A 23,952-nucleotide genomic window follows, 5' to 3' on the forward strand; every position below is an offset into this window, starting at 1 on the left:
TGGAATAAGCACTTATTATTTATTTATTAAATAGATGATTGAATATAAATTTCGGACACGTCGCAACATCTATTTTATTGCTTAATTACAGAATTACATTCAGTTTCCTTGAAACAGCGCTCTTGGTTTCTATCATCCACTAATAATTTCTCCCAAAATATTCTGACTTGATTCTATTCCAAGAGAACCTCTTTCTACTATTCCCTCATATTTTTCTATACCTGTCATATTAGGGCAGCTGTAGACCTTCATTTTTACAACTGCTAAATCTAAATAACTTATTTCTACCCTTCACTCTCAACCTTCCTTAAAAACTTCTGCAAGTAGCAATTTTTTTTTCTGTTCTGGCCTAAATGAATGAATAAGCCAGTTTGGTCATTCCCACTAATTTTTACAACGTTTCAACATGATTACGAAAAAATAATCTGGGGCTAAGAATTGTAGGTGTCCAATTGAATGGCAAAGGCAGAAACTAGAAGTCCCCAGGTAAAGCCAGGCTTTTGTTTCCTTTCCACTGATGAGACGGTATGCTTAATAACTTTACTCCTGCAGGATGTCCCATTCTGAAAACACACAATTCTACGTGATAAAGGGAAGGGAGAAGAAACAACCATTTGATAAGCATGTATTATAAAACAGTTCTGGCAACTGTCATTCCTCCTTCCTCAAATCTAGGAAAGGTCCACAAACCTACTTTCATCAAAATTATCTCTTGGACTTGAAAATAAACAGCCCTCACCCCCAACCTTCCATGGCTCTATGGTTTCCAGAGCACTGATCTTCAAATACTTTTAAACTTCTTATTGACATGTAATACACATAGAGAAGCACACAACTCCCTAAACCTTTCTCATCTTTTTAGTTTTCATTAGTAAAAAAAATGAGTATGTACCTGTTTCATTTTTACATATTACGCACATGTAGCACTGTGCTGATATTATGTATACTATAAAACATAACACATATTAAAATTTATCAGAAGAAAAAAATTCTTGTAACTATGAAGGGTGACAGATGTTACCTAGAATTACTGTGGTAATCACTTTGCAATCTTTATAAATATCGAATCCTGAAACTACTACACTGCATGTCAATTATACATCAATACAAAAGAGAAAAGAAAGACAAAAATAAATAGAAATGGCAGTCTTCTAGGATAAAGACATGCAGAGAAGGAGAATACTTTCTTTCTCCCTTATAATAATTTAAAATTAATTGCAGAAAACAGTAGGGCTGGCTTTGAGTTCTTATTAAAGATGAAAATTGTCTTGGGTGGGGCACCTATGTGGCACAGAGCCTGCTTGGGATTTTCTCTCTCTCTCTCTCTCTCTGCCCCTTCCTACCCCTCTCTCAAAATAAATAAACATTAAAAAAAAAAAAAACTGTCTTGGTAAAATAGATCTAGAATCTACAAATAGATTCTTCAAACATTTTAAATCTTACTAAGGCTTACATTTAACCTGAATGACTACTTAGCTATGGATGATGCAATGGATTAACTCCAGTCTTAGTTCCAATAACTAACTACATTGGTGACCATTAGGCAAATTTCTTTTTTTCTTTTAACAATGTTTATTTTTGAGAGGAGAGTGTGAGCAGGGGACAGGCAGAGAGGGAGACATGGAATCTGAAGCAGGCTCCAAGCTCCGAGCTGTCAGCACAAAGACCGACACGGGGCTCGAACCCCTGAACTGTGAGATCATGATCTGAGCCAAAGTCAGACACTCAACCTACTGAGTGACCCAGGTGCCACAGGCAAATTTCTTCATTTGTAAAATGAGCATACAAAACTGGATGATCCTAAAACATCCTCAGAGTATTATGTGTGACTAGCATCACCCCGTGGACCTTGATAAGGGGAGCTATATGGCCAGGATAGGAAAGCTGGTTAAAATAATAGTAAAGGGCTTAGTTCTTCCTGGTAGTTCTATATGGCACCCTCCTCAATAATTCATAGTTTAGTAGGGATATAGGAATGGCTTTAGTGCTTCAGGAAAAAAATTAAAATTATAATTTTTAACTATGACAGGTATCTTCCTTCTACCAATTGACAGACTGACACCCCCAGGATGCTCTAGAAACAGCCAAACACCTCCCTACTGCCTTCCTCCCTCATCACTGGCTTATTTGGAAAATAAAGAAAAGATTACAAAGAAATCTGACATCTGTCTAACGCAGAGTTTTAAGAAGCAGAGTCTCGAGCTGCAGGAGCTTAAAGCAGCTCTGAAATTCTGCACTCCAGTGCCGTGGTCTTGGGCAGCAGAGTAACCAGGGAAAGAGGGCAGCATTTTGGTTACAATGTGAATGGTACTCCCTTGGAGTTATTCCAGCAGGCGAGGCTAGTGGAAGCAGGCAATTGGCCTGGCTTAAACTGTTCAGATTTGGGCCTCGAGGCTAAGAGGTATGCCGTATTATTTCAGCATGTTTTATGAATTGGTTCCACTGTTAAACACAGCCAAATTTTACCCTTCAAAAATCATCCCGAGAGCCTATCTTGGCCACTCCCTGCATTTCAGCACACTTTTGCACAGCTTAATTACTGCATATCTGGCACCACTTCATGCCCTCTATACACTTTCTCAATCCTGGGATTCATGGGCTGCCAAAGCATAATAATCTTGTAGCGAATACATTTTCTCCTTTAAGCACTGAAACTTAAGAAAGCTTTATAGAGATTTTTTTTGAAGGGGTAGGTGTCTTGATGTACAATGTTTAAGACCTTTTCTGTGTTCACCGTAACTATAGATGATAAAAAGTTTTCATTCCTATTGTATCCACTTAGACCTCAAAGATTAAAATAACAAATGATGGCACAAACCTTACACTTTACATGAGGCCAGGACTTTTATGATGCACTCTCATTTTATTCTTACTGAAATTCTGCTATATTTCCTCCAATTTACAGAGGAGGAAATGAGCTCAGAGAAATGATCTGAGATCCTATAGCCAGAAAGCACCAAAATCAAGATTTGAATTCAAGTCTTCAGCCTCTAATTCCATTGTTTATTCATCTATGTCCTGGTGATATTTACTAATAAGCTCGTGTGCCAAACATAGCCCCTACACACCATGCACATCTTTACTTCTGAATGAAAACCACAGAAAAATCAAGAAAACAAAAGTTAAATGCAACTAAAGGGCAAGGATAAGCACAACACCTTCAGTGAGCTAAGATCCTCAAAGGACTTAAGGATTGCATGACTTCTCAAGTGTAAGGAACTATTTAGGATATTTAATAGGGTCTTGGGACATAGGTGCTCAATGAATACTTGAAAGTTTGTTTGAAAAGTCTCCAGGCACCTGGGTGGCTCAGCTGGTTAGACATACGACTCTTGTTTTGGCTCAGGTCATGATCTCACAATTCTGTGGGTTCGAGTCCCTGTGTGGTGCTTTGTGCTGGTGGCACGGAGCTTGCTTGGGATTCTCTCTCTCCCTCTCTCTGTCCCTCCCCAACTAGTGCTTTCTCTGTCTCTCAAAAATAAACTTAAAAAAAAAATTTTTGGGGCGCCTGGGTGGCGCAGTCGGTTAAGCGTCCGACTTCAGCCAGGTCACGATCTCGCGGTCCGTGAGTTCGAGCCCCGCGTCAGGCTCTGGGCTGATGGCTCGGAGCCTGGAGCCTGTTTCCGATTCTGTGTCTCCCTCTCTCTCTGCCCCTCCCCCGTTCATGCTCTGTCTCTCTCTGTCCCAAAAATAAATAAAAAACGTTGAAAAAAAAAAATTAAAAAAAAAAAAAAAATTTTTTTTTAAGTCTCACAGTACAGGGGTACGTGGGTGGCTCAGTTGATTAAGGTCAAGGTTTCTACTCAGGTCATGACCTCATGGCTCGTGTGGTTGAGCCCCACGTGGGGCTCTCTGCTGTCCGCGCAAAGCCCACTTTGAATCCCGTCTTCCCTCTCTCTCTGCCCCTTTCCCACTAGTGACACATACTTTCTCAGAAATAAACACTGAACTAAAAAACTCACAGTACCACTCCACAGACTGCTCATTTACAAAAGGAAAAAAAAATGTACATTAAAATGGAAAAATCTGGCATTCATCTTCTTAACCAAATGATCAATCTTAGCATCACCAAACAGTGCCAAGTTAACACTGTGTACATCTTCATGACACAGTAAGAGATAACCACACAGCCTGTTATACTCCTACCAAAAAGTATAACCCAAATCTACTAAAAAAGTCAGAAAAATATCCAGGATATGGGACATTGTAAAACGGACTTGGACACTTCAAAAAGTTCAATGTCGTGGTGGGGGGGCGGGGGGAACGCAGAGGACTTTGCAGATTAAAATGTATACAAAAACCTCATTGGCTAGATCCTGGATGAGGAAAAAGTTTAATAAGATATTCTGGAACAACAGGGGGGCAATTTATCTCCTACAAATCTATGTTAGATGTTATTCATTTATTGTTAATTGTCTCCGGTGGGGCAATGGCATTGTGGCTTCATGTATAAAATTCTTATTCCAAGGAGATGAATACAGGAGATGAGTAAGTATACAGGGAGGAAGTGCCATTTTGTCACAACTTACTTTCAAATGATTCAGCAAGACAAATTAGATAAAATACATGTGGTAAAATGTTAACAACTGGTGGATCTAGGGAGAGGTTATACTCTTGTACTGCCCTTTCAAGTTCAAATATATTTTAAATTCTTGATATTCATCAAGACCAATAGCATAAACTCAACTCTATGAACGACTTCTGAAACTACAAAATTATAACCGATAAATATGTATTGTGCTCCTGTTATGTTAATAATCACTGCGTTAGACTCTCAGAGCTATAATGGTGAGCCGAGAGGGTTCCAGCTTCCATGTAAACTACTTAACAGATAACTGTGTGAGTGATTGAGGGGGCGGGGTACAGTGGCTGTTCTGGATGGCTTCTCCAAGTGAGTAGAACCTTAAGAGTAAGCAGGTGATGCCCAGCCAGACGATGGTGGAGAGACGGGTCAGGGGGAACAGTATGTGTGAAGGAACTAATAATGATGGAGTTGGACAACCTGGAAAGTGACAGGAGTATTTATTCCTGGTGCTTTCCACAACCTCACACCCTTCCTACATAGCCCATCTCCTGGTTCCATTTACCACTCCTCCCCCTCAACCTTTCAGACCTAAAGGTGGTAACAGCATCATTACCAGTCCCAGTGCAACCGGGCCTGAGAACTGCACTCCCCCCTGGGGTTTCCTTACCTTGTGCACACAGTTTTGTAAAGTCCCTTTACTAAACTTTCCTTAAATTATCAAATTGTAGTAAGTCATCTATTTCCTGCCAGCACCCTGATTGATAAAGAATACACTTGTTACCTTAAAGGCGGGAAGGGATGCATAATTGTTCAGGCTCCTATTTTAATCACACCAATTACTTGCTGAGTAATCTTGAGATTTTTGAGACTTAATTTTTGATATTTAAAACAACCACTCCTTGTATGGAAATAAATTTCATATTAAAAAAAATACTCTTGGGGCACCTGGGTGGCTCAGTCAGTTAAGCATTTGACTCTCAGTTTCAGCTCAGGTCATGATCTCACGGTTTTGTGAGTTCGAGCCCCACGTCAGGCTCTGTGCTGACAATGTGCAGCCTGCTTGGGATTGATTGTCTCTCTTCCTCTCTCCCTGCCCCTCCCTCACTCATGATGTCTCTCTCAAAATGAGTAAATAAACTTAAAAAAAAAAGTTTTTAAAAACCACCACTCTCTTGTCATTACAAAAATGCAGAAGCAAAAACCATGGATAATGTTAAAGCTAGTAAGCTGTTAAGTATAGAGAACTGAAGTTCTACAATGGAGTAAATGATTTTTTCCCTTTCAAGCACTGAGACAAAAGGACAGGCTTTGACAAAATCTCTTCAGCTCTCTAAACTGAAAGATTAGGCTCTTTCAGACTAAAGCCTGCAACTATGTATGTCCAAGACTCCCTAACCCAGCATACAGTAACAAGCAGTTTCTAACCAGGGTGCAAGATATCTGAAACCTAAAGCATTCTCATGATCACAATGAGTAACCAAACTCCACAGCTCGAGAAACTGTTAGAACCCTCAGATCCCTTTGAGAACATGAGTCTGTGAAATTATCTTTGATCCAATTTGGCTTTTTCCCCCTTTCCCAGTTCACTGAACATCACACAAAATGACTGCCAGAAGTACCACAATGCTAAATCTGGAGCATTAGGAAGCTGTCATAGGGACGATGGATCAAGAGGCTCCCTGGGTACCTTCCATTCTTCACTGCAGAGCAAGCAGTTAGCTTTGGACACCTTCATTTATTTTTAGAATACCCAGTTGTTTCACTAAACTGCCTGAAGACTATTTTCTACATAAAAAGACAGTGTATTAATAGGCACAACATCAAACTTAAGAAACAAAACTTGAACAACTGATTTAGACAGTTAACAGCTAACCTCTCAGCCAGGGTAAAACTTGCCTCCCATTTTCATCCTTCAAGAGAGCAAGGAGACCACCTCCAAATGCAGGTTAAGACAGCAGAGACGGGGGCCGATTCAGACAGCAAAGGCTTTGGAATCAGGAAAGTTGATTTTATTTAAGTTACATGACCTTCTTGTACCTCTACTTACTCACCTGTGAACAGGTTTGTGTTTTTTTTCTAAACTTTGCAAAGTTGTTTAAACAATGTTTAAAAGTGCCTGACCCACCGTAGGAGAACTTTTTTTTTTTTTTTTTTTTTTTTTTTTTGTACTTGCTACAGAAAGCACTTGTAATGTAGGGCAAAGAGGCCCAATTTCAAGTTAGAAAAGAAAATGAGGTGCTGTGGCAGGCAACACTCTAAGATGTTCCTCATGGGCCCCACACCCCACCTCAGGGTGTTCATTGTGTAACCCTCTTCATTAGAATGTGGGAAGGACCTGAGGACACTCCGACTCACCAGCAAACTGGCTCTGGAGACCTGCTGGCTCCATGCACCAAGCGGCCAAGTCAGGAGAACCCAGGTGGTAATGAGCCAAGGGGCCCTATAGCCAATAAGGAATCTGAACTCTCCATCCTAAAGCCACAGGACACAGATGCTGCTGACAACCTGAGCTTAACTTCAGGGTAACTTGGTAACTTCACCGTTAACTAAATTAGGTACTGGCAAATCATCTGCAAGATCCCAAAGCAAATTTAAGCCCTAACAATAGTACAGAAAGTTTGGCCCACAGGATCCACTTTTCCCAACTAATAAGCAATCTGTTTTTAAAACTTTGATATGGATTACATACATCCCTTTAGATTCCTCATAATTCTATAAAGTAAATAATTCTGGAAAATAAATGATTTTACAGAAGTTTGGAGGCTCACAAATGCAAAGAGACTCAAATGGCTAATAAAGGGGCAAAGCCAGACATCAGAGACCAGGTCTGACCCCAATGCCCAAATCCAGCTTTCCCTATAACCAATTTTCATAATTTCTTTAAAGTCTCAATGACGATTCCCACTATGCCCATAGACAGTAATAATAAAACCACAACACAGACCTTAAAACACTGGAAACATTTAAAAAGTAATAAAATTAAGTTAAAATAAAATAGAAACGAAATCAACCAACCAACTGTTGAAGAGACTTTATCCTTCATTGTTAAAATCATCTTATCTACTAGGTCAATTATTGGGCATGTCAATTAAAACGTCTTTTATTTTAAAGTATCTCTCGGTAAAGAGGCCTTTTTCTCTCAGGGCTTGTTATAATACGAAAGGGTTAAAACTGCGTATCTGTGAAGGTCAAAACATTCTTACCTAAGAACACCTTTTCAACAAAGCCACAAAACATCTTCTTTTATTTTCTAGTAAGACTAAATTTATTCAATACCCTAGTAAAAGTTTTGATTATAAGTATCCAACAGTATAAAAAGTACAAAACAGATTTGTAGATTTCTAATATATTAATACAAAGTGCATGACTACATACAGTACATCCTACAGGCAAAGAGGTGGAAGGGGAAAAAGAAGGCTGTGGTTGAGGTCTAGTAATAAATAAATAAATACAGAAGTAGAGATGATCCATATTATAGTATATTCTACCACCAATACTGTAGCCAAAATGTACAAAAAAAAAAAAAAGAAAAAAACCATTTCAAAACAACAGGAGGAAGATGATAATGGCTGGGACTCTTGTAATTCACCTCAGAGGCTGTGGGAGAGCCAACCCAACTCACGGTGTAATCTGTGCACATGGTGGCTTGTAGTTTTTGCCATAAGGAAGAAATATAAAATTTTAAGTTTAGATTAAGAATTATAAAACTATATGGTGCCCGTAAAAAGTGGCTCACTCCTTACTGTTATACTATCTAATTTTTAAAATCCAGTTTTAAAAATAAGCACTGAGTCATGTTATTATAAGGTAGGCAAATGATCCTCCCTAATTATGAGAAGTCTGAACCGGTGATAGGTTATTCCTGAACGTTTAAAAAAGAGGCAATGACAGTACTTTGGTTTGGGTTCAAGTAAAAAGGCTTCAAATGAAGATTTTGGAATCGAAGAGCTCCGTGTTCAGGATGCATCATCTAACATCTCAATGTTCACAAAGCCTGACTAAAAGAAGTCAAACCTAAACCAGCCCACTCAGCATTAACACACACCTCTTTTCTTTTAGAATTTTACTTTAATATAGAGTGGAAAAAAAACAAAACAAAAAAAAAAAAACCCCAAACCCTAATAGGTTAAAACCAGTCAAACAACCACTCTACACAGACAAAACCTTCACAAAGGTCAACTGAAGTAATCCAGAGCTAAAACTGAATTGCGCAGATTTTCAATGAAGTCACCAGTCATGTAACACAAACAAAAGTCAATTATTTACACACTAGGCAAGCCCTCTAAGAAATGTGCCCCAAGAAGCATTAACCTTTGTTTTTTTGTGTGTGCCATCCTGAAGACTTGTACATTTTTAAAGATAATTTAACATTTTTAATAGAATGTGATCTCTACCATGCGGTAATGCTTTGGTTCTCTTCATTTAGGATTGCTCATCCTAAAACTTGACATTTCCCCAGAGGAGCTTTGATTCTGCTTTAGAAGTTTCAATATAGATTAAAATCTTTATCAAAAATGAATATGGAGGGAGGTGACAGAGGATGCAACATATACACTCAAGTTACCTCTCTGTATGTTTAGAAACTACTCCTTCAAGGCATTTGCACCAGAGAGCTTAGTCTGTCCTGCTTAATATTCAGTAGTACAGGTTTGAATCATCAGAACCTTGGCAAGACCTTAAATTATTAACAACTACCTCTTGGGGCAAGTCCACGTTACTGAGTTATGACAAATTTCTTATCATGAAGGAAAACAAGTATAGCCAGCCATCTTAAAAATGCCCCAACCACTGCTTCTCAATATAGAAAGACTAAAACTACATACGTTTATCATACAACAAATCCCATCTCTGTCCCCTGAAATTCCCCTAGATTCATTCATTAGAAGGGGATAAAAAAAAAAAAAAAAAAAGACTTAAAGAGCACTTTACAGCAGCATTCAGCTTTCCTATGAAATACTCAGCATCTTAAATATTATGTACACTTTTTTTCTTTTAGTAAGCTAGACACTGGCTTCAGAGTTTGTGGAACTGGAGGAGAAATAACAACCCATTCAAAACTATTCTAGAAAGTGTCTTTTGGCAGAATAGCAGGTATCCAAGTTAAAAATAGGAGGGTTTTGTTGCTTTGTTTTCTTTCCAAAATTTAAATCGTTTTTTTGTTCCCCTTCTACCTAAACCTCAGTCACCACTCCTGAGTGGAGATGGGCAGAGGCTCTGGCCCCTGCTCCTCCGGCTTCTCAGCAGCTGCTTTCTTATTGCTGCAGCAAGGCTTGAATAGATGTGTGTCAATGAGGACTTCTCCAAAACGGCCTTTATAGATAATCCCACAACATATTTTCTGTCTAAAAGAAAAAAATGGGAGAGGAATATATTAATAAGGTAGAAAACTAGCAATACAAGGAAACAAAAAAAAAAAAAAAAGAAAGAAAGAAAGAAAGAAAGAAAGAAAGAAAGAAAGAAAGAAAAATCTACATAATTGTAACTAGTACAACATGATCAAAAGGTTCTACTTTTACAGTCTTATCACATTCCAACTGAAAGGCTCCTAGAGAGACCCCAATTAACTGGGTAATGGGAATTACCCAGGTCCCTTAAATTCCACACTGGAACCTTATCAAAGATTAAGGTGTGGGGATCATTCTGAGAGACAGCAGTTTCAGAGGCTGCTCCTGAAGTTGTAAACTGTTTCAAATATACAAATAGGCATTAAAAATGACTACCAAACACCCACGGATCACATACTCTAAGGGAATAATCATTTCCTGTGAAGTCCCCCTGTATGTTTCTCTCCAGTCCCATCCTGCCCAATCTCATTCACTCCAACTTCAATTTAAGCCTATCAGTGCCTTTTTTCTTTACACTTCAGTTTCAAAACAAGTCTACATCTCTTCATATATTGCTCAACTATCTCCTATTTAAAAGAAACACATGTATGGAATCATACTCTACTGCTGCAATTTTCTCAACATTGAGGTTCAAACCCATTTTCAAAGTTTTATTTCGGTTTGTGTATAGTATTCCACCATGTGAATTTATTCACACTCCTTTTGATGGGACTTTTGCTACCATAAACATGCTGTACACATCAATGTGCGTCTAACATTTTTTTCTTCTAGGTTATGTGGCTGGTATATAGGAACTGAAACATGTTCATGTTTCTTCGAAAATGCCAATTATTTATTAATGCGGTTCCCTTCTATCCCTATTTACTACAAGTTTTATTTTAAACCTTGAAGGAACATTCAAATATATCAAACATCTTCAAAGTACTGCTAAGATGACAGGCATTTTTTTCCTTCCTTTACAAACTGTCAGTGTGGCAAATTCTATCAGTTGACTTTTAATGTTTAAAGCAATCTTACACCCCTAGAATAAATCCAATCTGGTCATGATATACTCTTTTGGTATCAAAGTTATATATATTAGCCTCATAGAATGCTTAGGGCCTATGCCCTCTTTTATTCATAATCTGAAAACATTATGCAAGATCAGAATCATGTGTTTCTGGATTGTTTGGGAGAACGTGCCTAAGATGAGCCTGGGATTTTTGGAGAGAAGACTTTGGCCACTGAATCAACTTCTCTATTGTAACACTATACAGGTTTTCTATTTTGTCTTGAGACAGTTTTGGAAAACTGTCTTCTTCTATTAATGTATCCACTTCATCTGTATGTCCAAATTTACTAGCATACAGTTGTTTTCATGTCCTACTGTCTTTTACATTTGTCTTAATTATAGATAAATCTCCCTGTTTTGTCTAAGGTGCTTATGAATATGATCTCTTTTTATCTGCTTCATCACTACTAATTTTTTTGGTCAGGTCTTTTTCAAGATCCAACTCTTAGCTTTACAGATCCTGTTCATTGCTTACCAGTTTTCTACTCCATTTATTTCTACTTGTATCTTTAGGACTTCATTGCTTTTATTTTTCTTTGTATTGGGCTTCATTATCTTTAAACTGAATGCTTATCATTTCACATATTTTTAGTTTTTCCTTTTCTAAGCATTGAAAGCATTAATTTTTCCTCCAATTCTTTTTAATTTCATACCATGTTTTGATTTGTGGTATTTTTCAGTTATTTTTTTAGTTATAAAGATTTTCTAATTTTTAGTCTACTGTCTTCTTGGACCCATGGTTTCTATTTTCATTTTGTTTTGCTAGGTATATTTTTAAGCATATTTTTACATTTTCTGCCCTTCCCTTCTTGACTCTGGAGGTATTCACTCTTTTTATTTAATTCTATGAGTGGGGACACAGTTACTCAACTCCCAAAGTTATTCAACATATTTATAGTTAACAAGGCAAAGGATGTTAGGATACCTTAACTCCTATCCCTTTTATTCCCTTGATTTACATGCTACTGTTTCGTAACTATTTTTACCCCCACAACTATTATTATTTTAAGCAATTTGTTTAAATTTACCTAAATATTTGCTACTTTATCTATCCTTCTCAGAATTTTAATCTAGGATCTCTTTTTCTGCCTGTAGAACTTTGTTATTTAGGGTCAGTCTGATGACAAATTCTCAACCTTTTTCCTAGTCAAAGTCTTATGCCCTTGTTCATAAAAGGTAAGTTTGTTTAAGTAATCTTTACACCCAATGTGGGGATCAAACTCCATACCTCAAGATCAAGAGTCACATGCTCTTCCCATAAACCAGCCAAGCACACCCCCTCCAAAGGATATTTTTGCTACACATATATATAATTCTAGGTTGAGAGTTACTACTTCTTGGCCCACTGAAGATATTAATCTATTATTTTTTGGCTTCCTTTGTCCATACTGAGAACTCAGCTTTCAGTGCTGTTCCTTTGAAAATAGTCTTTATTTTTTCTCACTGTTAAAGAACTATTTTGTCTTTCATGTTCCATAGTTTCATATAATCATCTATGCGTGAATTCTATCATAAAATAAATGCTTATTATCTCACTTTTAATTTGTTAGTCTTCTCGAATCTGTGAAATAGAAAATAAAATCCTTAGCTGCTTTTCTCTTTCCAAATCTACTACCTCTTTTCGACTTTGGGGTTCCACATTTACTTAGCATTTGGCCTGGTCTTTGATTATTCCTTACTAATTTGCTCACTTATCAATGTGACTTTTAAAGACTTAAAAATATGCATTTCTAGCTTTTACTTTTTTCAGTGAGAGTTGGTCAGAAAAAATACCCAGTCTACTCCATTACAGGAAACATACATTCCCTAACATTTTTATTTTAAATCAATTTTAATAGGAAAAGCACATAAATCACAGCTCTCGGCTCAATTCTTGCTTATCTACCTCCAACCATGTGTGCTACCAGCTGTATGCCAAATGCCATTTAACTGCTAAGGAAGTGGGAAACCATCGCCTGTAATTAAGAAGGTTTGCTGGTTAGAGAGATATTTTGTTGCTTTTACCTTTTCCAGTACGTGAGATCTAAAAAGGAAAAAACTGGCGTTCTGTTAGAGCCAGAAGCCATCTCTGTATCTGAGCCATCATCTGACTGGTTACTATAACAAGGAGACTGAGCTGGGGAGGCACTTGAGGTGGTACTGTGAGCATCAGAATCTGCAATAAAGAGGGAAAAAAATTATAATTTAATTTCATTATATGTAACTAAGGCTCAGCATAAAAAACTGTGAGTTAGTAGAAAGAAAAAAAGAATTTATTTTCTATTCACTACTGATATTTGAAGATATTTGTACAAGTGTTTCTAAAAAGAAAATGAGGTCGTAAGCTTCCAGGAAGATAGGAGTAGACATACCTTTCCCCATTCCTCCCGCTAATAAATAAGTACAACTAAAAACCCAGGGTATTGCATATAAAACAAACCTAATGACTCTGAAAGTTGGCAACAGCTAGAGAGCTCGACCTAAGGAAGGACATGGTGGTGCGTTCTCTAGTTTTTATGGGTTTTCTTTTTTGCCTCATAAATCCAGTCTTCGAGCTAGAGGAGCCAGCAGCACAGAAATACCGATGGGTATAGAAAAAAAAAAAAAAGAAAGAAAGAAAGAAAGAAAGAAAGAAAGAAAGAAAGAAAGAAAGAAAGAAAGAAAGAAAGAAAAAACCCAACAAAACCCTGCTCTCTAGTCAAAGGGGCAGAAAAGTGGCAGCCTAAGCAAGACAGGAAACTTTTATCAGAGTAATAATTTTATCAGAGTAATAATCACTCTACTCCAGCCAAACACCACAGAAAACAGAGGCCCCAATCCCACCCACTCCAGCAGAGGCCAAGTGGGGAGCCTAAGATTTCCATCCTCATAAGACTGTTACAAAGCACCAACACATCCACCAGGTTGTCAGAGGAAGCCTGTTGAGAAGTCAGGACTTTAGCCATGGCCCACCACAAATGAGTATCCCCACCATGTGGGAACTTCAACTCCCACCCCCATCCCACAGCAATGAGGAGCTTCTCCCACCTCAGGTGTCAATGAAGGTTAACTGGGGAACCTTTTAACACCACCACACAGTGAAAAAGTGATGCCTCTGTCTCATTGCCCCTGATAAAAGGGTGTCCAAAAAAAGACAGTAAAACCAAAGTTTTAAAGTAGATCCATAACATAATTTTTAAAAATCCAAGTTTCAATTAAAAAAAAAAAAAAAAGTCCCTCAAATCCAGAACCAAAATCTCAAACTGAGTGAAAAGGGAAGTAAATGTTAACACCAAGAGGACAGAGATGTTAGAATGATCTAACAAAGATTTTAACATAATCATGACAAAAATGCTTCAGTGAGCCATTGTGAACATGCCTGAAACAAAAATATTATCAGCGAATAGGTCTCAATGTATTTATTTTTTTTAACATTTATTTATTTTTGAGAGAGAGAGACAGAGAGCGAGCGAGCGCGGGAGAGGGCAGAGAGAGAGGGAGACACACAATCTCCAGGCTCTGACCTGTCAGCACAGAGCCCAACACAGGGCTCAAACTCATGGACCGCGAGATCATGACCTGAACTGAAGTCAGACGCTTAACCAACCGAGCCACCCAGGCCCCCCAAACACATCTCAATTTAAAAAAAATAAATAAAAGTTATAAAGAAGAACCAAGTGGAACTGAAATTTGAGCTGCGAAAAAAAAAAAAGAAAGAAAAAAATGAAATAAAAAGCTCAGTGGATGGAGCTCAACAGCAGAATGGAGGGGACAGAGGAAACAATCAATGAACTGGAAGAAAGAACAACAGAAATTATCCAACCTGAACAACACAGAGAAAACAAATGAATAGAGCCTTAGAGACCTCTGGGACTATGACAAAAAAATCTACATTCGTGTCATTGCAGTCCTGGAATAAGAAAGAGGGCGGAAGTGAAAATATACTCAAGGAAATATAATGGCTGAAAACTTGCCAAATTTGGCAAGAGACAAACCTATAGAGAGATTCAAGAAGCTGAGCAAACCCCAAACAGGATATACTCAAAGAAATCAATGCCAAGACACGTTGATAATTAAATTTCTGAAAACTAAAGATAAAGGAAAAAATCTTAAAAGCAACCAAAAACAACACCCTACTTATAAAGGGAAAACAACAGATCCTGATTTAATAAGGAATAAAGGCAATTCATCAGATACAAGCTAAACATTAAACATGATTTAGTACTTTTGCCCTTAGAAGACTCCATATAAATTTACTAGCCAGAAAATGAGTCTTTTGGTGGATGGTCACCATGCTCTAAGGCTATCAAACTGCTATTCTACAGTGACAGCAGTATCACAAATAGGGGTTGAGATTACCACCCCCCCCCCCACACACACACCACCCGCCCCCAGGATAAGTGGATAGAGCAACCCTCCAATTCAAAGAAGCAATTAAGTTGTTTTGTTTTTTTTTTTAACGTTTATTTATTTTTTTTTTTTTTTTATTTTTTCTTGAGACAGAGACAGAGCATGAACGGGGGAGGGTCAGAGAGAGGGAGACACAGAATCTGAAACACGCTCCAGGCTCTGAGCTGTCAGCACAGAGCCCGACGCGGGGCTCGAACTCACGGACCGTGAGATCATGACCTGAGCCGAAGTCGACGCTTAACCGACTGAGCCACCCAGGCGCCCCTAACGTTTATTTATTTTTGAGAGAGAGAGAGACAGAGCATGAACAGGGGAGGGGCAGAGAGAGAGGGAGACACAGAATCGGAAGCAGGCTCCAGGCTCTGAGCCATCAGCCCAGAGCCTGACGCGGGGCTTGAACTCACGGACCGCGAGATCATGACCTGAGCTGAAGTCGGACGCTTAACCGACTGAGCCACCCAGGCGCCCCAGCAATTAAGTATTTATTAAGTACTTATCTACTAGACCTCAAACCCCATGTCATACTCTACATGGGAAGAAATAGACCAAAGAAAACCTATGGATAGACCGTAGAATGCTTTGTATTAACAAAATTTTACATGTAAAATCCTCAAGAATAGCAGGCTTTAAAGAAATAAGTCTATTGGAATGTTTAAAAGGCTTCCCAAACAATTAGCAGCAGCAGCAGTCAGCTCTATGCTGGAGAAGAAAACTCACTATCCAAGGAAGTGCTTAATAGCTATGGAACATTTGAAGCAGCAGTTATTAGATCATTTTCTACCTATAAAAATGGCCGTTTCTAATGGTTTAATCTAACACTTGAGACACTAGAATATAACTATATAAAAAGCACTTAGGAAGAAAACTCTTCTGGAATGCAGGCCTGGAAATTCTTCAAAGAACCACAATTTTTAAAATCTTAAAAATTGTGGGATTTGAAAAGGCACAAAGGAGTAATTAGCTAAGCATGGGGTAGTGGAAGCAGAACACACTATGCACAGGAAGGGAATGGACTCAGCCCAAATATTCTTTGCCTAAAATAGGACCTCCAAAGACTCACTAGGGATTTTCAGCTTTATTCCATAGCAACAAGAATTCATTGTAGATTTTAGGAAGAATGACAAAAAGAATAAACTAACATTTATACAGGAATTTGTTTTGTTTTACAAAATATTTTTAGTTGATTATCCCCTTTTCTCGGATAAGAAAATTATGGTTCTATGTGAAGTTAAATTTCATGAATGGTAACTCAAATCCTGATCTTCAAGCTCTAGGTCTAATGCCTTTGCAGTACACCACCCAAAGGAAAGAATATCTCAGAAAAAAAGTCAGGTAAACGCAGGATGCAGGGAAAGCAAATATAAAACAAGAGACAGGGACACCATTTAGTGGCTGATGTATATAAAAATTGAAGTATATCAAAACTGTTGTATTGCACACAGGTGCTAGCAATTCACAATGCACATTGGAAAACCCAGTTTCAGTCTAAGCCTCCAAAGCCCACACACCTTTTTCAAAGGGATTTATCTTCAGTCTCCAATCCCTCCTTCCACAACACAGCTTTATAATAAAAATCTAAAATTACACTGGACATATTCCCTTAGGTAAGGCGAAATTTAGTCAGGTTTCACTTTTCCTATAATTAAAGGGAGGAGCTAAGAGCATACATATGAATAATCAATTCCTCTAACCTTCAAGTGGTAGAAGAAAATTACTATTTCTCAAATGTTCATTAAAACACTTAGTGAGAATGGAGGGTTGGCTCAGTCTTTTTCTTTTCCCCTGGTGATAGCTGGTTAAGAAAGGAACATGTATAAACAATCCAGTTACAAAACAGGTAGAGGATGTTAATAGACATTTATCCAAAAAAGATAAAAAAGGACAAGAAATAAGTGTTGGCAAGGATGTGGAGAAAAAGGAACCCTCATGCATTGTTGGTAGGAATGCAAACTGGTGCAACTACTGTTGAAAACAGTTTGGAGGTTCCTCAAAAAACTAAAAACAGAACTACCCTACAACCCAGCAATTGCACTGCTAGGTATTTATCCAAGGGATACAGGTGCGCTGTTTCGAAGGGCACATGGCCCCACTGTTTATATCAGCACTATCAACAATATCCAAAGTATGGCAAGAGCCCAAATGTCCATCAATGGATGAATGGATAAAGAAGACATGGTATATATACATAAAGTGGAGTATTACTCGGCAATCAAAAAGAATGAAATCTTGCCATTTGCAACTACGTGGATGGAACTAGAGGGTATTTTATGCTAAGCGAAATTAGAGAAAGACAAATATCATATGACTTCACTCATATGAGGACTTTAAGAAACAAAACAGATGAACATAAGGGAAGGGAAACAAAAATAATATAAAAACAGGGAGGGGGACAAAACAGAAGAAACTCATAAATATGGAGAACAAACAGAGGGTTACTGGAGGGGGTGTGGGAGGAAGGATGGGCTAAATGGGTAAGGGGCACTAAGGAATCTACTCCTGAAATCATTGTTGCACTATATGCTAACTAATTTGGATGTAAATTTTAAAAAATAAAATAAATTTTAAAAATTTCAAAAAAAAAATTAAAAGTAGAATGATTATTTGATCATATTATTACCCTAATTTTTTGATAAGATATATGCACCCCTGTGTTTACTGCTGTGTTATCTACAATAGCCAAGATATGGAAGCAACTCAAATGTCCATCTATATAGATGAATGGATAAAGATGTGGGGGTGGGGAGTGTCTACAATGGAATACTACACAGCCATTAAAAAGGAGATTCAAAAAGAAAAAGGTTTCCAATGAAGTAGATGGAGCTAGGGAGGATTATGCCTAATGAATAAGTCAGAGAAAGACAAATACCATGTAATTTCACTCATGTGGAATTTAAGAAACAAAACATGAACATAGGGAAAATAAAAAGACTCAACTATAGAGAACAAACTGAGGGTTAAATGGAGGACACTTGTTGTGATGAGCAGCGGGTACTGTACGTAAGTGATCAATCACTAAATTCTCCACCTGAACCTATTATTACACTGTTTGTTAACTGGAATGTAAAGAAGAACTTGAAAAAAACTTTTAAAGAACATGTATAGTTAAAATACATACATATTTCATATCACCTAAATATTTTACTATAAAGTATTAAAATATTTTAGTCGAAGATTAAATGTATCATCAGAATAACTATGGACTGGTAACACCTACTTAAAAGAGCAGAAAGTTAGCAGATGATCTGCAAAGCCTTCAGAGTCGTGGGCACTGGTTATATACTACCTCAAGGAGCAGGGTGGTGTTGCAGAAAGAGCAAACAGCTTTGAAGTTAGACAAACCTGAGGTCAAACTCATCTCTATCGTCTTTACTAAGTAACCTGGCTCAAGGTTAAATCACCACTCTACTTCCTATCCTAATCTCTAAAACAAATTACTGAGATAACTATGTATGTAAAATACTTGGTACATCTACCAAAATGTCCCAAGAGATGACAGTTTTCCTTTCCTCACTCTACCTTATCAGTGTATTTAACTCTCTTTTACCATTTTTCTAAAACAAGCATTGATGATATTTTGTCTAACAGCGTCCTACAAATTGTTTTTATAATCCTGAAAACTCTCTGACCAGTCCACAACCTCATCTACAGTTTTGAAAAAGCTCTGAAAACAGAGTCTATTCCCAACCCATTTGGCCACAAAATCTGGCCTGACATGAATGAACTATAACATTAGGGTAGCCAAACCTGACTAGCCCATGCAAGTTTTATTTATTCCACCTTTGTGAATATGACTACATTTCTACGGCAGAAATACTAATGTGTTTGATTTCAGTTGTTTTGCCTCAGAAACCCTCCCCTCATTGTGTTACATATAACAAACAACATTATATGCACTGCAATTCCTTTTCAAAAGCTGAAATCTAAATTCCGAAATACAGAAGTACCACTACAGGTGCTCTCCCCCTCAACAACTTCCTTTAAGAGTAGATGAACCTGATATTAATTTATCATTCCTTTCCCATTCCATCACTCCACACAACACACACTGTCCCAGAAACCTGAAAGTCCTGAGGCTAGCTTTACCGCAATATGTAAGTTATGATTCCTAAAGTTACTTTCCAGAAAACCTGGGCTTTAGTCTCAGACTGTCCACTAATATTATTTACATACCTTTCTGCACATCTCCAGACCTCTATTTCCTTATGCATAAAAATCAAGTAAACAAGCTTGAAAAATTCATCTTCTAGAACTTAACAGGTCAATAAACAGATCAGAGTGGTCAGAGCGATCTCCATACAATCTGAAGAAGTGGTCAGCTAGTCAAATTACTTTTATGTCATCAGGACTAAAGACAGAGTTTCAAGGGGCACCTGGGTGGCCCAGTCAGTTAAGCACCCAGCTTAGCTCAGGTCATGATCTCTCAGTTGGTGGGTTTGAGCCTCATGTCGGGCTCTGTGCTGACAGCTCAGAGCCTGGAGCCTCCTTCAAATTCTGTGTCCCTCTCTCTGCCCCTCTCCTCCCCTTCATGCTCTCTCTCAAAAATAAACATTAAAAATAAAACAAAACAAAATAAACATTAAAAATTTTAAAAGATTTCATAGAAATATCTCTACCACGTTGACAATGCCTTGCAACACTTTAAAGAAAATAACTTTAAAAATCTATACATACCATATGCCACCCCCAGGTAAAAATAAAAACCAAACAACTATTCTTAACTACTCTTATTTCAATATCAAAACCTCAAACTTACTGTGACGTTTGAATTCCTTCTGTAGTTTACTGATCTGGTTGCTTTTTATCCTGTTTCCAGATAAAGTTTTCACTTTCTTTGGTTTCAATGTTGTCTTCAGACTGGGTCCTGCCCTTGCATCTACCACCTGGAAGAATATACTGAATATTTAATACCACTTAAAAAATGACACCTCTTGTATTCCTTTAGTTCAGACAAATGCCTATTTGAAGGAGCCTAAATTGAGAAGCAGTTTTCTACTAGAGTGTTTGAGAGCCCATGTGCACTTTTAATCATCACATGGTATTAAAGAATAATTTATCTCGTGGGTTTTTTTTCTTCTAAGCAGGCAATAGTAACAATATACTGTACAAAAAACTTAAATAGATTTATATATGGTAAGAATGACCCAAAAGGTTAAAGAAAATCAAGACTTACAACAACTAACATTTCTATCAGACAGTGTTTTGCAGTTTGCAAAAAGCTTTCATACTTTTTTTTTTTCTAGAGAGTAGACACACGCTCCCAGGAGAGGCAGAGACAGAATCCCAAGCAGGCTCTACGCTGTCACACTGTCAGTGCTATGCCAGAGGCAGGGCTTGAACCCACAAATGGTGAGATCATGACCTGAGCCAAAATCAGGAGTCAGATGCTTAACCAACTAAGCCACCCAGGCTCCCCTTTCATACACGTTTGAGTTTACTTTCACTACAAAGCAGTAAGGGGGCTATTTGTTAACTCCAATTTAGGGTGAAAGAAAACAAGAAATTATCTTTTGCCTTATTTCACTAAACTAGTAAGTGGGCAAGAATGGGTAGAGAGGGATACAAGACTCAAATTAACGTTTTCACAACTATGCTTTATGATCTTTTCACCATACACTTTAATCCCTAAGGTCATTTACATGATGGCAATGGCATGTTCTCCCATAGTCTACCATGGCCATTGGTCTAGACCTACACGGTACTATTTCTTACAAATTTATTCACATTTACTATTTGCAGATTTGTACCCTTAAAAAGGTTGTCATCACCTTCAAAATCACAATTTTCAACTTCTCCAGACAAACTATTAAAGAAAATTCCCTTTTTTATAAATTAACAGACCCACAAAAACCTATCAAAATAATGTAACACCGTAACCAAAGGACAATGTAAGGCTAATTAATACTAGTATTAGGGGGAAAAAAGATAAAGAATAAATGCATGCTGACTTAAAAACAAGTATTTTGTATAAATACCATAAATGTTTTAAAAGCTAGCATAAGACTTAACAGTGCTGTTCTGATCACTGAAAACCAATGACAAAGGGCAAACAGAATACACATTTACATACCACTACAATCTCAACTAGATTTAAATACACAGAGTAAGAATAGCTTCCACATAACTGATCACTGTGTTATATTTTATATATAAATCTCATTCAGTTCTCACAACAGCTCTGTGGGATAGCTACTATGTTTCCATTTTATAAATAAATGGAACTTGCCCAAAATTTGCAACTAGTAAGGCAGGATTCAAATCCAGTTCTGGTGCTAAACCCTATGTGCTCATTATACTACCTCCAGGAATTAGGATAAATGTTCCCCTGAGATGAAAAAAGGATCCATGTCTAATTAACCTTGGAAATACATGAAATGTACACTGTGAATCTCTAAAATGGGGATACTGGATACAGCCTTAGGGAAATGATACACTACTCAAAATTTTGCTTCTAAACATGCCAAAATGTTAAGTAATTATATCTAAGCAGCAACTTGTGTTTTTCTTTATTCTTTTCACTTTTCCATCTGAGGAACGTACTACTTCCTAAATTGGGTGAAAACTAATGTTACTTTAAATGTAATAGAAGTTATCTGGGCACTCAGGTGGCTCAGTCAGTTAAGCACCCAAATCTTGATTTCAGTTTAGGTCATGATCTCACGGTTCATGGGATTGAACACTGCGTCTGTTAGTGCAGAGCCTGCTTAGGATTCTCTCTCTCTCCCTCTCCCTCTCTCTCTCTCTCTCAAAACAAATAAATGTAATAGAGGTATAACTGAGAAAGACAAAAGATGAACTAACATGATTCCAGTTTTTTTTTGATCCTGCTGGCAATTTCTTCCATCTTTTCACAAGCAGGACACAGGCATTACAGATGTCTCCTGAACGAGTCTCATGCAACCTAGTAAGAAAACAATCAAACTTTTATTAGACTCATTTATATTTAAGAATTCATGCAAGTGTATTTCTTTTGGGAAAAAAATCCAATTACAGTTTATAGATGCTATTGCTAATTGTCCTGGATGATACAGTTACATAGTTTCTATAGTACATTTTAGAAATATAATTAACTCCTAGATCCAATGAACCAATTCTATGTACTGCAATTTGGTCATTTTAAAATAAAATAATAATAAAATAAAATAATAATAAAATTTAAGAGCTAGAGGAGATCCTGGTCACTATGGTTTAAAACAAGGTTGTCCACTTAATCTTTTTTGAAGTGTGTAGATATTTCCATAAGCAACAAAACGCCACTCTTTACATAAAATACTGTGTCATGATATTCTGGTTTTACAACACACAAAACCCAAGAGGCACTGTAATTTTTAAAAAATGATTATATCTGCATAAGGGGAAGAAAATCTGTAACACTAGTCAACCAAGCTCTTTATAAATTATATCTTTGAAGAACTTTCATTATACACTTTTCCTGTATTATAAATACATACAGAAAAATACTGGTAACTTTTATCACGTATACCATTGGAAATGAAGACATTAAGTGACAAATGTAATTTTTTAAAAAGGCAAAGTTGGCAGAAACTCTTTTTGACAACCTTCAAAATAAGCACAAAATCCAGGATTAACAATAAGTAATCAACAAGTATTTTGATAAGAGAAACAAAGTGGTAAAAATAACTTCTAACATGGGAAATGGTTCAACATGAACTATTCTATTTTATCCAAGTATTTGTTGGAAAGTAAATTCCACTTTATTAAGCAGGTTTATTGTCCAAAGATAAATAAAGAACAAAATTATAAAATGAAATGTACCCTGACAGATCTCAGGGCAGAACATTAAGTCTTATTAGCATCCTCAGCAGGATGGGTTAAAATACATTACCATAATTTAGAAAAACAATGCAAAGAACAGAAAACTACCAGAGGACAACTAGTATAAGAGAGAATAAGAGTAATTTCTTAAAAGTCTTTTATATCTTGATGTTAAAAACAAAAGAGTTTGATTATAACTACAAGGGGCTTCACAATTTGTAGTTCCTTATAATCTGGAAAAGGGTAGGCTGTCAGTATTGATTTGTTTTAAAAGCAAGAACCTTAAAATAGCCTAGATGAGAATGTAAGTGATTTTAATTTATTAGCACATTGCTCCAATTGCCTGCCTCGCCTGGAAGGATTTCCGTAAGCTATGATCTTTTTCACTCTAAGAATGGTAAAAACATCAGATGATCTTACCCAAAACAGCTCTGGAAGTCCTTTTCATAGCGTTTACTGTCAGTGAATCGAGAACTGGAGGACTTAGCTCTGCAAATACAGCAGCCCTCTATACTTCGGTACATCTTTGGCTTGTGAAAACCAAACATCTTTTCTTCTGGGCAATAGTCTGTAAAGCCAGGGGAATTGACACAGCTTTATGAGGGCTATAACAAGAAACCATTAAAAGAGAGTTGTCTGCTCCACCCCAACCCCGGCAACTTGATATTACATGACCAAGCCAGACAGAAGGGCTGTGGGGAAGTCCTCCTGGATCTCCCTCCATTCTTGGCACTACCCCGGCAAGTGTATAAAACACAAAAAATACCTGTTTTTTAACAAGATCGGTCTCTATCACACCTCCTTCTACCCTCCTGGCCACACTCATTCTAAAACTGAGGGGAGGGAGGCATTTTTAAAAATCAACTTTTTAAGCAAAAAATGTAACAAAG

General features: G+C 37.3%; 1 protein-coding gene across 5 annotated transcripts in view; it reads right to left on the bottom strand.

Moving 5' to 3' along the window:
- Positions 1-6,719: 6,719 nt before the first annotated feature.
- The window catches only part of SINHCAF (SIN3-HDAC complex associated factor), a 33,906-nt gene continuing 16,673 nt past the window's right edge, over positions 6,720-23,952 (bottom strand). For 4 of the 5 annotated variants that reach the window (XM_042946194.1, XM_042946195.1, XM_042946196.1 and 1 more), the window contains exons 2-6: positions 23,483-23,630; positions 22,088-22,187; positions 20,043-20,169; positions 12,926-13,076; positions 6,720-9,867 (exon numbers count right to left, since the gene is read on the bottom strand). In XM_042946194.1, coding sequence (XP_042802128.1) covers positions 9,708-9,867; positions 12,926-13,076; positions 20,043-20,169; positions 22,088-22,187; positions 23,483-23,610 — 666 coding nt within the window. In that variant the 5' untranslated portion in view covers positions 23,611-23,630 and the 3' untranslated portion in view covers positions 6,720-9,707. The remainder of the gene's footprint in view (positions 9,868-12,925; positions 13,077-20,042; positions 20,170-22,087; positions 22,188-23,482; positions 23,631-23,952) is intronic. The other variant, XM_042946192.1, reaches the window with a different exon arrangement.

This window comes from Panthera leo, chromosome B4 (assembly GCF_018350215.1).
Source record: "Panthera leo isolate Ple1 chromosome B4, P.leo_Ple1_pat1.1, whole genome shotgun sequence".
Lineage (NCBI taxonomy): Eukaryota > Metazoa > Chordata > Mammalia > Carnivora > Felidae > Panthera > Panthera leo.